At 36.7% G+C, this 17,817-nt stretch overlaps 1 protein-coding gene across 2 annotated transcripts in view; it reads left to right on the top strand.

Moving 5' to 3' along the window:
- Positions 1 to 13,933, top strand: part of hao1 (hydroxyacid oxidase (glycolate oxidase) 1) — a 33,187-nt gene extending 19,254 nt beyond the window's left edge. Inside the window, 4 exon segments of one of the 2 annotated variants that reach the window (NM_001083542.1) lie at positions 4,893 to 4,984; positions 9,992 to 10,150; positions 10,798 to 10,867; positions 13,693 to 13,898. In NM_001083542.1, coding sequence (NP_001077011.1) covers positions 4,893 to 4,984; positions 9,992 to 10,150; positions 10,798 to 10,867; positions 13,693 to 13,760 — 389 coding nt within the window. In that variant the 3' untranslated portion in view covers positions 13,761 to 13,898. 2 annotated transcript variants of the gene reach the window in all.
- Positions 13,934 to 17,817: the final 3,884 nt, after the last annotated feature.

A 17,817-nucleotide genomic window follows, 5' to 3' on the forward strand; every position in this document is an offset into this window, starting at 1 on the left:
TCTATTGAGCGCGGCAGCCACTGATCTCCGGTAAAAAAAGGCGGTTACGTCACACCCACCCAAGCAAATGAGTGACATGAACACGGGCAGCCTGGGTTGCCAGATGTGTGCAAAGCACTTGGTGTGCGGTTCAAATCCAATCCTGCCTACAATCTTTTGTGCTAATTTCACCTTCACGCTCCATCATAACATCACAACTCACAAGACAACTTTTCGCAGCGACTAGAAATCTCCTTTGGGATTTAATCTTGTCATACGAGATCTTGTCACATCCCTAATATATAGGAAAATATATAGTTAAATCATGAAAATCTGTTAACTGCTGCTATTAATCTGCTATTGGCTATAAAAATGATACAGATGCCATTAAAAGAACAATGTTTTAGTTTTAAACTGAAGTTGTATTTTTAAAAGTATGGCATCCTCGATATCTCTGATACAGAACAAATGATTTGTATAATGTAATCACAATAAAGCATGCGTTTTAGCTCGTCTGTCAGCAGTGGCCAACTAATCACAGATAAGGTGTCATTTATCTGCCGGGAGGAAAGTCTGAGCGCTGAGGTTATCACACACACGTCTAGAAGCTTTACTGCTGTTATTGTGTCTTCAGATAAACCTTTATCTTCTCTCTGGCTCTGGAAAACAGCACATTCTCCAAATGAAAGAGCAAAAGTAAAGATTCTTCACTTTGGCGCAGACCAAAGGATATTAATGCCTGTCTCTGACAAACTCAGAAATGTGTGTTGAGGGGGGGGAAGTAATTGGGGAGGCCATTAGTCATTTTAGCTCATGTGTGGAACATAATTTTCCTTGAAAAGTGCATCCTTTCCTGTTGGCCTCGGCTCAAAGGGAAACGCCATTTCATCATTTTTTGGGACATTTTCCAACTGAAAGGACTTGGGGAAATTAAATTACTCCACATGCAAAGCAGATTCATGTTTTCTGAAGATGCTTTAAAGTCAGGTATATATTTTTTTCTACAGTGTTAGATTGTTTAAAGTAGCTTCACAAAGCAAGAAACAGAAAAATAACAGAATCAGAGTTGCTCCAATTATGAGGCTAAGTACTAAAGGCGATGAACTAAAAATGCTAGCGACACACTGTTACATGCTAAAACATGTTAGCAACAAATTAACATTTTTATTATTATAATTATTATCTATTATATGATTATTATTGATGTTTAAAACAAACTAGCAACGTGTTACTAACATGCCACAACATGATTAAACAGGCGAACAGCATTAAAAGCTATTACACAATAAAGAATTTACTGTATAAAACATGCATACCAACATGCTACTTGTACGTCACTTTGGATAAAAGTGTTTCTAAATGACTGAATACGTAAATATACATTTAAATATATGTGTTAAAACATGTTATCAACATCCTAAAACATAACAATATGCCCTGTTATTAAAATGGTAAAACTGCTGACAATGTTCAAAAGAACGCTAACTACACATTAGCAACATACTACAAAATAAAAGTACTTTTCTAAAACATCCCTGCTGAAAAATCCAGCTTAAACCAGCCTAGGCTGGTTGGCTGGTTTTAGCTGGTCGACCAGGCTGGTTTTAGAGGGGTTTTGGCCACTTCCAGGCTGGTTTCCAGCCATTTCCAGCCTGGTCTTAGGTGGTCAGGCTGGGAGATGACCAGCTAAAACCAGCTAGACCAGCCTAGCCAAGCTGGGAGTCCAGCCAAGACCAGCTATATCCAGCTTAAACCAGGTTGGTCAAGCTGGTTTTAGCTGGATTTGGCTGATAATTTTCCAGCCTGACCAGCTAAGCCCAAGCTGGAAATGGCTGGAAACCAGCCTGGAAATGGCCAAAACCCCTCTAAAACCAGGCTGGTCAACCAGCTAAAACCAGACAACCAGCCTAGGCTGGTTTAAGCTGGATTTTTCAGCAGGGATGGTAACAACGCAATAAAAAACTGCTGAAATACTAAAATAGATTAGCAAGATGCTAAAACATGACAGAAACATGTTAATGCTTGTTAGCAAAATGCTAATACATACAAACAATGTGATTAAACATGTTAATGCTATTCTAGAAATGTGTCAACTTATTAAAATGCTAAAACTGTGAAAAATGTTCTACAAAGTGTTCACACATTAGCTAGCATCATGCTAGGAAAGTTCTAAAACATAAGCTGCTAAGAACCATCTAAGAAAACATAGTTTCATAAATATAAATACATATTAAAACATGATAGAAACATGTTAAAGCTTGTTAGCAACATGCTAATACATATTATGTGATGAAGCATGGTAATCCTATACTAGCAATGCTAAAACTTTTTTGAAAATGTTGTTCAAATGCTAACTACATGTTAGCAACATGCTAGTACAGTTCTAAAACAAATTGTCATTAAGAATCTGCTAAGAAACTGAAAATATACTATCAACATGTGAAAACATGACAGTAACATGTTAAATCATAGTGGCAACATGCTAATACAAACTAGCAGTTTAATAAAACCTGCTAATTATATGCTAGCAATATACCATGCAATTGAAAAAAAACTGCTGACAATGTCCTTCAATACATTGTCAGTGAAGGTCTAAAAATGGTAAAATGTGCTAAGAGCCTGGTTAAAAATAAAAAAAATACACTAGCAAAATGTTAAAGCATGTTGTTAACATGCTAATATGAACTAGTAAGCAATATGAATAAAACATGCTAATCATATGCTAGCAATGTGCCATGCAAATTCTAAAATGGTTGACAACATCCTACAACACGCTAACTACTATGTTTGCAACATAGTAAAGGTCTAAAAGATGGTGAAATGTGTTAAGAGCCCAGTGAGAAACTGTTGTAAGATGCTCCTAAGAAACAACATACTAGCAACATGTTTAGGCATTGCGTGCTTAAATTGTTCTAAATGCTAAAATAACATAATATAACATGCTAACTACATGTTAGCATCATATTGAAGTTCTATGACATGGTAAAACTTGGTAAGAGCCTGCTAAGAAACTAAAAATATACTAGCAACATTCTAAAACATCACAAAAAACATGTTAAAGCATGTTACCAACATGGTAATACACATTAGCAAGCAATTTTATAAAAACATGCTAATCATATGCTAGCAATGTGTCATGCAAATGCACAAAATGTTGACAACGTCCTATAACATGCTAATTACATGTTAGAAATAGTAAAGGTCTAAAACATGGTAAAATGTGCCAAGTCTGCTAAGAATTTGAATATATACTAGCAACATGCTAAAACGTGTTAGCTAATGCATACTTAAGTTGTTCTAAATGCTAAAACAACATCATACCACATTCTAACTACATGTTAGCTACACAGAAGTTCTAAAACATGGTGAAATGTGCCAAGTCTGCTAAGAATCTGAAAATATACCAACAACAGGCTAAAACGTGTTGGCCAATGCATACTTAAGTTGTTCTAAATGCTAAAATAACATTATACAATATGCTAACTACACGTTAGCAACATAGTGACATTCTAAAACATGGTAAAATGTGCCAAGTCTGCTAAGAATCTGAAAATATACTAGCAACATGCTAAAACGTGTTAGCCAATGCATACTTAAGTTGTTATAAATGCTAAAATAACATCATACAACATGCTAACTACATGTTAGCAACATAGAAGTTCTAAAACATGGAAAAACATGCCAAGTCTGCTAAGAATCTGAAAATATACCAACAACAGGCTAAAACGTGTTGGCCAATGCATACTTGAGTTGTTCTAAATGCTAAAATAACATTATACAACATGCTAACTACACGTTAGCAACATAGTGACATTCTAAAACATGGTAAAATGTGCCAAGTCTGCTAAGAATCTGAAAATATACTAGCAACATGCTAAAACGTGTTAGCCAATGCATACTTAAGTTGTTCTAAATGCTAAAACAACATCATACAACATGCTAACTACATGTTAGCAACATAGAAGTTCTAAAACATGGTAAAATGTGCCAAGTTTGCTAAGAATCTGAAAATGTACCAACAACAGGCTAAAACGTGTTGGCCAATGCATACTTAAGTTGTTCTAAATGCTAAAATAACATCATACAACATGCTAACTACACGTTAGCAACATAGTGACATTCTAAAACATGGTAAAATGTGCCAAGTCTGCTAAGAATCTGAAAATATACTAGCAACATGCTAAAACGTGTTGGCCAATGCATACTTAAGTTGTTCTAAATGCTAAAACAGCATCATACAACATGCTAACTACATGTTAGCAACATAGAAGTTTTAAAACATGGTAAAATGCGCCAAGTTTGCTAAGAATCTGAAAATATACCAACAACAGGGTAAAACATGTTGGCCAATGCATACTTAAGTTGTTCTAAATGCTAAAATAACATCATACAACATGCTAACTACATGTTAGCAACATAGAAGTTCGTAAAATGTGCCAAGTCTGCTAAGAAACTGAAATAGCAACATGCTAAAACGTGTTAGCCAATGCATACCTAAGTTGTTCTAAATGCATTATTCAACATGCTAACTACATGTTAGCAACATAGTGACGTTCTAAATCATGGTAAAATGTGCCAAGTCTGCTAAGAATCTGAAAATATACGAGCAACATGCTAAAACATGTTAGCAAATGCATACTGAAGTTGTTCTAAATGCTAAAACAACATCATACAACATGATAACTACATGCTAGCAGCATATTGACTTTCTAAAACATGGTAAGAGCTGCTAAGAAAACAAAAAATATATATAGTAGAAGCAACATGCTAAATTGTGCTAGCTGAGTTCAAAGTCAAACTAGCAACATATTAAAGCCTTTCTTTTTAATTTTAGGTTTTCTCTGGCTGTTCTGCATGGCTAGATTTTCTCTTGTAGAATGATGAACACATTAATGGTGAATCTTGCATTTCAGCTGAAGACGCTAAAGAAGCATTGAAGTACGGCGTGGATGGAATACTTGTGTCAAACCACGGAGCAAGACAACTCGACGGGGTCCCGGCCACCGTAAGTGTGCAGAAATGAGGCACGATTGTCCTCCAGAGACCCACCAACCCTCTCTAGTCCACTAAACACAGCTCTGGTGTGTGAAATACAGCCGATGGTCAACCAGAGAAACAAAGGTCTGGCTGCGGCCTCAGGTTTTATGAGCACACAGTGGTCAAGAGCACTCAAGAGGATCAGATGAGTGCGAAAAAAATATATATAGACAGACAAGAGATGAGCAGCGGCTGCAGATCCTGCAGTTTTGCTCATATAATTAGTGCTGAGATGATTTTACTGAGGCTGATCCTTCTGGAATGTTCTGTAGTCTTTATTATGTGCCGGTACTAGTGATATGATCAGTTGTAAAAGCATACAGTGGAGGTCAGAATTATTAGAAATTTAAATGATTAAATTGTTTATTTATTATTTGATTGTAAGATCTGTTTAATAAAGATATATTATTTAGCACGTTTGCATTATGTAATAGTTTTAATAACTCATTTCTAATAACTGATTTTTTTTTTTATCTTTGTCATGATGCACATAATATTTGACTAGATATGTTTTAAGACGCTAGTATACAGCTTAAAGTGACATTTAAAGGCTTTACTAGGTTAATTAGGTTAACTAGGCTAGTTAGGGTAATTATGCAGAGCTACTGTTTCATCCCATCCTGATAAACTTCCAGTGAAGGGTTAATGTGACTTTTTTCCATTTTATATGGTTTCTTTTACAGCGTTGATTTTGTAATGTAATTAAAATATAATTAGACTTTGACATTCATTTAGTTGCTCAAGCCTAAAAAAAAAAAAAAAAAAGTTGTTTACTCGGCAGGCTAGCGCAGAAGCTCCATTGAATATACTGGGGTAAAATAAATGTTCATATTTTAAAGACATGGCGGGGAAATTTAATGCAGTGCTTCGTGTACATTCTGAGACCCACTACATGTCGGATATCACTCAGCCAGTGGAGATCGCTGATTTTCAAAACAGACCTTAAGCCTTGTATGGTGTTTGGGTCTGTGAGACCTGTTTTCAGTTTTTTTCTATAGAAAAATTAAACAATTAATTATTTTTTCAACCTGAAATTTGCTGGCTTTGGCCTATTTTCTGTGAAAAACATAAATCCATAATTTTTCAATGACCGCAGAATCCGAATCAGCCTTTGGCCTAATGTCTCATTTCTGAATGGTACGGTTTAGTTCAGTGCGGTATGGTACTGGTTACCTTTGTCAGGCTTGTGTCTCCATTGCCAAATGGAACCAACGGTACTCGTTTTGATCGGCGTGGTATACAACAGAAAGTTGCAGACGACGTCATTCTCGCTCGAGGAAATGTCAAAGTAAAGCTATTGACCTTATTCTACGCCGACGAGCGGGCGCTGCCTTTTGAATCTTTTTGGCACGAGACTTCCGGTCTCATTCACTTCCATTCATTTTTAGACATTAAAAACTGCTCGTTTCGCTGTTTGATGTTGCAAACTGATATTTCCTTGTTGTATTATTCTACTTGGTCTGTATAGTCATGCAAACATTTGTTTGTAAAGCAAGTAGTTTGACCGTTTTTTCCCGTTTATTATTCCTTGTCATTTCTCCCATAGGCGACTGAAACGGAAGTTCTAAGACAATCGCGAAAACAGGCGCACTTCCGCATTTGAGAATAAGGTCAATACAAGTTGTTCACATATCGTTTAAATAACAGACTCTTTATACACATAAATAGGCCTTTTTTGTATAAGTGGTAATAACTAACTTTTCTATGAACAGGATTTGACCATAGCTGCAGATCAATGATAATGTGAAATAGCCTACTGTAATTTCTGCAATTATATTAAATACAAATTTTAATTTGTAAAACATATATAAACAGGGCATCGCTCTGATTGGTTATTCAGCAACGAATTAAAGTACTAGAACAAAAACGGTGGTAATGCACCTAGGTAAACAATTCAAGTCAAGAAGGAACACAAAGAGGCCAGCTGTAAGACCTCCCCCCACACATTTACATTGCATACAAGGTGTTCGGGTCCACTAGACCCAGGTCTAATAATAGTCTCGAAAGTGTAGGTCCAGTGTTCCTACACTCTGTCTTCCTCCTTTCTGGTGCTGCTGTTTTCTTCCCCTCCCCCTCCTGCTCCCGCACAAAGTTGCAACATTGTTGAAAATACAACTATCAACACTGTCTGCTCTTACATTCCCGCACATTTTACCCTCTCTCTCTTGCGGGAACCAAGCTTTATTTTCTCATACCCTGTCCCATCTGTGAATATAGGGCATAGTACTATAGAAAAGACATTGCCAATGTGGTTGCTTATCAAAACTGATCAAGATGGCCAAAGGATTATCTGCTGCGAGGGCTTTGCAAATGATTGTGGAAGAGAGAGGAGCTTCTGATGATGATGTCCATGATCAGGGTGAGAACAATACATAAAAACAAATCTGTGGGTTTTATTTTTTTCATAACATTAATATATATATAAAAAAAGAAACAAGAAGCACATTAATTCATCAATATGATCTAACAAAGGTAAAGTGGAAAAATAACCGTTTTTGCTGTGCATATGGCTTGTAATTGGGTTAAAATAAACATTTGTTGAGTGATTTAACATAATATTGTTTTATAGTGTTCATTTGGAAAGCCAAAACTCTAGCGCAGGGATCACCAAACTTGTTCCTGGAGGGCCGGTGTCCTGCAGATTTTAGCTCCAACCCTAATCAAACACACCTGAACAAGCTAATCAAGGTCTTACTAGAGCTGCGTCCCAAATCGTATACTTATGCACTATTCTATGCCATTTTGTAGTATAAATAGTGTAAGTAGTGCGTTCACACTGAAAAGTCTAAAAATAAAGAGTGCACTTTAATTACCCGGATGATGCACTCATTCAGCCGGTAAAACGAAGTGTGTAACGATGGACACTTCAAGCACTCAACGGCAGTAGGTTTGCTTACGTAGCGGAAGGGGTGGAGCTATCGGGTGCACATGTTGGATAACTTTATTTATTTTGGATGGTGAAAGCAAAGTTCTCCTATGAGAGTGATTATAGCGCCTCCCAATGGTGAATGCGGATATACTCACGGCAGGTATTATCTGATAATTCTGTCGTTTATTTCACGGATTTGGCAACCGTCAAACGTCATTAGGGAAACGGTTTGAATTTCTGCTTAGTAAAAAAACATTAGTGTGCCATTTGGGACGACACTACATACATATACTATCCTGTTGTAAGTGCATAAGTACATATATGCATGAGTGCATAGTGTATGGTGTGCCACTTGGGACGCAGCATAGGTATACTCGAAACACTCAGGCAGGTGTGTTGAAGCAGGTTGGAGCTAAACCCTGCAGGGACACCGGCCCTCCAGGACCAAGATTGGTGACCCCTGCTCTAGCGGGTCCATCAGACCCATGAACACTGGCTGAGTTTCAAAAATACGAACACCACACAACGGTTAAATGCGCCAATTTTGTAATGACATACAGTTCACCAGAAGCACTTAACCCAGGTTACCGACAAAATAAAAGTCCTTTAGCATACTTCAGCATATACCCTACTAGGAAAAGCAAATGAGGCTAACAATATTGACCTTAAAATTGTAAAAAAAAAAAAAAAAAAAAACATTTTATTGTTGCCGAAATAAAACAATGAAGACTTTCTCTGTAAAAGGTTCACGAAACCCTTAAGTACTTTTTTTGAGATGTTAACAGATTGGTGTGTGTTGAGCATCAGTTAAGACAATGTTAGCACCTGTTAGCTGTAATTGTTGGAAAAACTGAATAATTTGGAGCTTTTGTCAGATAATTTCAGCTTCTGGGTTTAAAATGATTTTTGGGGCGGATCAAAATAGGTGACGTAGCGCAAAACTGCAAGTGCAAAGATGACGCGACGGTTTCTCGTTATTATTCAAAGCTGAGTTTTCTTATCTTATGAGGAGAGCTGGCTTCTTAATTATTCATGAGAGCAAGTGCTTTCCGAAGGCAAGGCAGACCTGCCAGTGCCAAGCTGTGAGATCCTACCTTGATGACTGGGTGAAAGGGAAGGTGCAGTGTTCGTCTAAATCCTCCAGATTACCAACAGCGCTAATGGTTGAAATAGACAGGGCAAGAGACCTGCTGCACTGAGTTCCTCATTTATAGTGTTTATATGAACACGATTATCTTTATAATGATATAAATTGTTTTAGGGCTTAAATTACTGTTTATTTCTTTGCATTTTAACTTTGTAAACTATAAAATCATGCGCCTCCTCACTGCTTGTGTCTCATTTTTTGAGCCGACTGAAACCAGTTGTTCGCTTTCCCTGCTTCTCCCCTGCTCTGCTGGCCACGCCCACTCCTGCCCTTTGCTCGAAGAGCTCCACACCCATTATGATGCATCTTTTGAAAAAATTCTGAGGTGGACCTAAACCTAAAGTTGGGGGTGTCATGGCTCTTTAAAAATCAATTGAGAAATATTTGAAAATATATATTTATGTTTCTAATAATTTTGCTCTTAACTATATTTGTATGGAATAATGTACATTTAGCTGGTTGTTCTGGTATAATATAGTCAGACAAGATTGTATGAGACATACTAGATGTACATTAACCCATTTATTACGTAACTACTTGCCACAAAAGTAAACTATTAGATACAAAACACTGACCTGTGACCAGCCTCGGCTGGGTCAGTTGGCGTTTCTGTGTGGAGTTTGCATGTTCTCCATGCGTTCGCGTGGGTTTCCTCCGAGTGCTCCGGTTTCCCCCACAGTCCAAAGACATGCGGTACAGGTGAATTGGGTAGGATAAATTGTCCGTAGTATATAAATGTGAATGAGTGTGTGTGGATGTTTCCTAGAGATGGGTTGCAGCTGGAAGGGCATTTGCTGCGTAAAACATATGCTGTATAAGTTGGTGGTTCATTCTGCTGTGGTGACCCCAGCTTAATAAAGGGACTAATCCAAAAAGAAAATGAACAATTGAATATTTTCACACAGAACCCAATACATTGAAATGATAATAATGATATTTTTGGTTTGTATTTGTGTCAGATTGATGCTCTGCCGGAGGTGGTGGCGGCTGTAGCAGGACAGGTGGAGGTGTTCATGGATGGAGGGGTTCGAATGGGCTCAGATGTGCTGAAGGCTTTGGCTTTGGGAGCGAAGGCTGTGTTTATTGGCAGACCTGTCCTGTGGGCGCTTGCATGCCAAGTGAGAAACACTGCACTACATTAAAATAAAAAAGGTTGACTCAACTTAATATTTTAAGGCAACTTGCTGGAGGCTCAGTGGTTAACACTGTGGCCTCACAGCAAGAAGGTCTCTGGTTCGAGTTAGCATTTCTGTGTGGAGTTTGCATGTTCTCCCTGTGTTGACATGGGTTTCCTCCGGGTGCTCCGGTTCAACTCACAGTCCAAACACATGCGCTACAGATGAATTGAATAAGGTTGCAGCTGGAAGGGCATCAGCTGTGTAAAACAGGGGTGACCAACCTTGTTCCTGGAGATCGACCTTCCTGCAGATTACAGATGCAACCCATATTAAACACACCTGCCTGTAATTATCAAGTGCTGTTCAGGTCCTGATTAATTGATACAGGTGTGTTTGATTAGGGTTTGAGCTGAACTCTTTAGAAAGGTCGATCTCCAGGAAAAGGGTTGAGCACCCCTGGTGTAAAACATATGCTGGATAAGTTGTCGGTTCATTCCACTGTGGCGACCCCTAATGAATAAAGGGACTAAACCGAAGGAAATTAATAAATGAATGAATAAAAAAATATGTGCTCTCCTTACAATTTTAAATTGATTCATCTTTCTTGCAGTGTGTTAATATGAGGTTACTGATGTTTCTGTCTTCAGGGTGAGAAAGGAGTCAGTGATGTTCTGGAAATACTGCGCGAGGAACTGCATCTCGCTTTAGCGCTGGCAGGTACTTAATGTTTGGGTGTTGGTATGCACATGGGTCATGCAAATAAAAAATCAATTAATGCATAAAGTTATTAAATTGAAAAAAGCAGCATCATATAAATACTGTTAATGAAATAAAATAGAATTATATATATATATATATATATATATATATATATATATATATATATATATATAGATACATACATTCATAAATTTTTTCATAGTTGCAGAAAATAAAATTAATTAATAATTATTGTATTTGCCATAATGACAGTACATAATATTTTACTAGTTATATATGAAAACAGTAGTATTCAGCTTAAAATGCGATTATTTTACCAGAAATTATCCATTTAGATATTATGCATCCCTTCTGCAGGGGGTCCTGGCCAAATTTGGCAGAACAAAACGTTTCAGATACAAAAATACCACAAAACAGTCACATGATTCTCTTCTCACAAGACTTTTAAAAATATTTAGAGATGGAATTGTTTCTAATATGATAACACTCTGCATTTCATTCCTTATTGTAGGGCCAAAGGAGGAAAACGCTGTTTTACCGTACATACTCCAGGAATAGTTAAATGTAATTTATAAGAATTTTGTGTACTATAACTACAAGTACAATATGATAAAAGGCGTATTGTTGGCACATTGCTATTCTGAGGAACTAAAACTGTGCAATAGAGCAGCTCAAAGCAGGTGTAAAGTCCAGCGCAGAGAGTGTTCATTTTGCGCCTCGGTTACACATTGCTTAAAGCACACAGGACGTACAGCAATACACAAATATCTTTACAAATGAAAAAGAATTAAAGGATTTCAATATTACAAAATGATCATTTTCTACATCAATATATAAACCACCGCCTCCATGCCTTCTTCATCCAGGGGACTTTTTTCAGTTTATTGACGACAACTTGCTTTGGTATAATGTTATTATTATTAATAGTATTATTTATTATATGCAAATTTATATTTGTTTTATTAAAAAAACGGGCTTAGCTTTTGCCACCTGTCAGATTTTGGACCATATGGCACACAGCATGCGTGTTTGGATATAACTCAGTTTTTTGAACACACTTCGTTATTACTGTTCTTTTATTTATTTGCTGGAAATTAGAACTGAATTTAGAAATAGTTTTGAAACAAATCTTTGACCTTAACAAACAAAAATAAATATGTAGGCTAATGGATGTCTTCAGCAGAGTGTACAACACTGTTTCTTTATGCACAAAAGAGAGAAAGTGAAAGTAAAGAGGCTGAATGGAGGAGACTCGTTCTTTATCCTCGTGCTGCAGATGCTCTGTTTAACTGTTTTCTCTAGTGAAGCGTTCAGTTTTTCCTCTTACAAAGTCCGCCATGTAAATAGCAAATGCTCCATGGCATGACGCAACTGATTCTTAAAGGGAATGGGAGAGGAGACTCTGATTGGTTTATTCTCAAAACAGACCTAAAACTCATTTAGAGAATAAGCTCAACCCTGTTAGACAACACGCTGTGGCAAAGAATGTATTTTTTCATCCTTAAAATAGCAAAAGTGGATTCAGACAAGCCCTTAATGCTTTCTCGTCATGTGCTTTAGACTTTGCGTCTAGATCGTTAAAATAGGGCACAGCGACTAAGAGGATTATAAATGTGGAGTTTTAGATGAAGCACAAACGAACACCACACATTTTTTTAGACAGGTAACGTTAGTCTTGTTTTTGAGTCTGCCACTATGCTGACACATAGGCATTTGTAGCTCCGCCCTCTTTCTGAAAAGAGCACAATCTCATTTGAATTTAAAGCGACAGTCACCAGATTAGCATCAAAGGGTCAGTTTCAAAGAGTTATATAACATTATTTGTGAGCTCACCCCCTTCACCCCCCCTTCACCCCTCCCCCCCATACATACATATAATATATAGATATTTATATATATATATATAGTTTATTTTTCCCTAATTTCTGTTTAACGGAGAGAAGATTTTTTCCACACATTTCTAAACATATTAGTTTTAATAACTCATTTCTAATAACTGATTTATTTTATCTTTGCCATGATGACAGTAAATAATATTTGACTAGATATTTTTCAAGACACTTCTATACAGCTTAAAGTGACATTTAAAGGCTTAACTAGGTTAATTAAGTTAACTAGTCAAGTTAAGGTAATAAGGCAAGTTATTTTATAACAATGGTTTGTTCTGAAGACTTAAGGGGCTAATAATTTTGACCTTAAAATGGTTCATAAAAAATTAAAAACTGCTTTTATTCTAGCCGACATAAAACAAATAAGTCTTTCTCCAGAAGAAAAAATATTATCAGACATACTGTGAAAATTTCCTTGCTCTGTTAAACATCATTTGGGAAATAATTAAAAACGAAGAGATAAATCAAAGAGTGGCTAATAATTCAGACTTCAACTGTGTGTGTATATATATATATATATATATATATATATATATATATATATATAGATAGATAGATAGATAGATAGATAGATAGATAGATAGATAGATAGATAGATAGATAGATAGATAGATAGATAGATAGATCAGGGCCAGATTCTATTGATATTTATAAAAAGCCTCGCAAGCCGCCACAAAACTGATTGCGGGCCGCAGATGGCCTGCGGGCCGTAGTTTGGACACCCCTGCTTTAGAGGCGTCAGTGACTTATCTAACATTTTGCAAAAACAGGTCCCCTTTAAAAGGCTATACAACACCAAATCTTCTTGGGTTTACATAAAATTCTGAAAAAAAAAAAACACTTTAAAATGCTCATATAAAAGTATAAAAAATAATATACAAATAATAAACTGAAACGAGTCTTGTAAACAGTGTGATCTTGTATTTGTGTCAGGATGTCGCTCACTGAAGGAAGTCAACAGATCCCTTTTGAGAAGACCTGAACTCATTTCCAGGATCTGATGAGCATGTACTGTAAGTGCTGCATGCTGGGAGATTCGCTGCGTTTCAATGACTGGGTGGACTTGTGCAGTTCAAATGAACCCCGAGGATTTGGGCACGACAGATTTAGCATCATGAATAAAACATTTGTGTAAGTCATTTGTGTAGAAGTTTGAATAAATGCATCAAAAGCGTGTGGTTTGTGCATGACAGCAAAATCCTTCCTGTTTACCACAAACATGCAATGTTTAGCAGCCCAGAGCGGTTCTGTGACTCAAAGGGAATATTTTCTTCACTGCGAACACAACCAGGAGGAGTTTCAGATGAAGACTATAACTTAACATGAGCTGAGTTTCTGCACTTTACTACAACTAATACAACTGAACAAAAGCTTTACTATAAATCAAATGATTTAGCTTTTATTCTAATGTTTTCATTTTCTGTGTTATTGTCAGTTTTATTTTTTAATGTTTATATTAGATAACATATAAGATGTTAAGATAATATAAAAAGACTATTGCTTTTATCTACGTCAAAGTATCACAATTTATATATTAAATTATATATATATATATATATATATATATATATATATATATATATATATATATATATATATATATATATATATATAGTACTGTCTGGTTCTCAAATCTTATAGTCATGCGATATTCTGCAATAACAGCACTCCTCGTACAGCCTCTTTACCCTTGTGTATTACTCCTCCCACATAGATAGAGACAAGGAGAAGAGTAAACAACTCACTACAGTTTGACAAATATTGCATCTGTTGGGCAACATAATGTACTTTTGAGGCTTTTTCAGGTGGAAATTTAGTTGTTTAGATTGCAACTATGCAGTATATTTATAAGAACAGTGCCTATTTTCACTATTAGCACACTCACGTCCATCAGCCTGTTATACTGAGCAGAGCGAAGACAGTTGACGTTCTGCCACAAGATGGCGACAGAGACCGCATAATAAGGCTAATGGGAGAAGAATGGCGCACATTTCAAACTATAGCTGATCAAATCATTATAAATCAGGTAAGTGACTCTCTAAGTTGATCTCCCTCTCTGTTATAGTGTTGTATTTATAGTAATCTGCTAGTGTTTGCTTTGCTTTTTCAGGGTTAATTATTGTGATCTCCCAATTGCAAGAGAGAAATACTGGGAAATGTCTGAAGACTGATGGCATTTAATGCTGTTCAGCCTTACAATCTTAAAAATCATCACTTTAGATATTACGCAAGAGAATCATTCAAACACTAGCTCTAATGCGACGTTTGTTAAGGAGCAACGGGTTCTGCTGTTCTGACGTCAACTGCAGATGTGAAGGAATGGTAAAGGAACTTTAAGAGTCTCAGTGTATCGAAAAAATATAGAGGGGCTAATAATTTTGACCTTAAAATGGATTTAAAAAATGTCTAAATTTGCTTATATTCTGCTTTTATTCTAGCTGAAATAAAACAAATTAAACTTTCCCCAGAAGAAAAAATATTATCAGGCATCATTTGGGAAATATTTAAAATTTTTATTTTTTTTTTAATTCAAATGAGGGCTATTAATTCTGAGTTTAACTGTGTGCATATGTGTGTATGTATATATACACACACATATGCATATATGCATACAGTGTTCCCTCTAGAATTTTTTTTCCAGCTGTGGTGGCAGGCTACCCTGATTATTCAGATGCCCCTGCTCTGCTCTGATTGGTCAAATAATCTAATTCTTCTCTGTTTGGTCAGATGTCTAAGTAACCAACATCTTGTTCATGATCTATTACTAATTTATTACGTATAGTTATCATTAAAATACAGTAAACAAGTCATTTATAACTTAACTAACAGCTTGTAATTTATCTGTTGGATATCTATAAGGCACAGATATAAATAATTAGCAAACTTTTAACTATTATTTAACAAGTCATTTATAACTCATTAACTAACAGTTTATTAATGATCTATTAACTAGTTATAACGAATAATTATTCTAAAGTTTTACAGCTGTAGGAAAATTAATGAATGAACTGGCATCCAAATAATAACTAAAAAGCATATAATATACACGATTTAAACGAATGATAAAATGTCAAAAACCTACAACGAATTTGCTAAAACAGAAACCAAAATAGATATATAAAATATTAAATAAAAAAAAAAACTTTATATATATACTAAAATAACACAGTCATGAATATTCTGCCATTGTTGTCTGGTTGTCATGTTGCAGCTGCTTTTCACGTACACTGATCAGAGACATTCAAGCCCTAAGATTTCCCACAAAATAAAAACAATATGGATTTTAAATCAAACAATTGAGCTCATGAAGATTTCATGTTGCCAAAATGCATGAGCATTAGTCATGCACTAACATATTTCCCCAGAAAGCAACAGCAGTAAATGATTATTGTATAATTGATGCCTGTTTTCCCTCTTACATGCACAGATTTCCTCATATTGCACTTGTTATTTCCTCTCCTCTCATTTATTACAGTAATAGTCAATAGTTTTGCTGCAGCAGTGAGCCAGTTCCTCATGAATATGCATTTCTCCCTGGACGGGGCCCGAAAGGCAAACAGGTTTGCGAGAGGTTCAGAAAGGTCACGCACAAGGCATGGGATTTCTTTACTAGCTCTTTCCATGGCTGAACCACAGGACCTGAATGAGGCCATTATATGCAGTGACTCTCCGCAGGAAAACAAACTTTGTCAGGGTCTGTTCATTAGCACCTCACACTTTGTCTGAGGGCCTGCTGTGCTGGGGCCGCGAGGGGACCAGAATCAAACACAAGCACACTTTATAGACTTCAAGAGCCTCTGCTTTGTTTACATGTGCCCTACACACTATGAAGAACACGAGGAGCAGTGCGCTTACTGTTGATTGGTATGCACGTTTAATTATAATAGATATCTGTTAAAAAGCAAAAAATATTTACATTCTGTACATGTTATTATTACATTAAGGTATAAGAATAATAACATTATATGTTAATTATTATTTTCCTTTGTTGCATATATATATATATATATATACTATAAGATATTAAGCTGCTTACTGATACTGATATTAGTATTGCTTATGTGGCCCTGCTCTGCTCTAATTGGTTGCTATGCTGTTGTTATTTGTCAGATTGTCCTGCTCTGCTGTTATTGGTCAGATGTCCAAGTCTGTTGTGATTGGTCAGATGGTCATACTTTGCTGTGATTGATTGCACTGCTTTTGAGATTGGTCAGACAGCCTACTTTTGCTCTGATTGGTTGGATGGCCCTACTCTGCTCTGATTGGTTGTTATTGGTCTGATGGCCCTAACCTGCTCTCATTGGCCAGATAGTCCTACTCTGCTCAGACTGGTTGGTATGCTGTTGCTATTGGTCAGATGGCCCTACTCTGCTCTGATTTGTCAAATAGGCCTACTCCGCTCTGGTTGGTCAGATGGCCCAACTGTTCTCTGTTTGGTTAGATGCTCCCACTCTACTCTGCCTGGTGACATGGCCCAGTCTGTTGTGACTGGTTGGTATGATTTTGCTATTGGTCAGATGGTCCTACTCTACCCTGATTATTCAGATGGCCCTGCTCTGCTCTGATTGGTCAAATAGCATAATTCTTCTCTGTTTGGTCAGATGACTAAGTCTGTTTTGATTGGTCAGATGGTCATACTTTGCTGTGATTGGTTGCACTGCTTTTGAAATTGGTCAGACAGCTCTGATTGGTCGGATGGCCCTACTATGCGCTGATTTTTTGTTATTGGTCTGATGGCCCTAACCTGCTCTCATTGGCCCGATAGTCCTACTCTGCTCAGACTGGTTGGTATGCTGTTGCTATTGGTCAGATGGCCCTATTCTGCTCTGATTGGTCAAATAGGCTTACTCTGCTCTGATTGGTCAGATGGCCCAACTCATCTCTGTTTGGTCAGATGCTCCCACTGTACTCTGCTTGGTGACATGGCCCAGTCTGATGTGACTGGTTTGTATGCTGTGGCTATTGGTCAGATGGTCCCGCTCTACCCTGATTATTCAGATGGCCCTGCTCTGCTCTGATTGGTCAAATAATCTAATTCTTCTCTATTTGGTCAGATGA

This window comes from Danio rerio, chromosome 17 (genome assembly GCF_052040795.2).
Source record: "Danio rerio strain M-AB ecotype USA chromosome 17, GRCz13ab, whole genome shotgun sequence".
Lineage (NCBI taxonomy): Eukaryota > Metazoa > Chordata > Actinopteri > Cypriniformes > Danionidae > Danio > Danio rerio.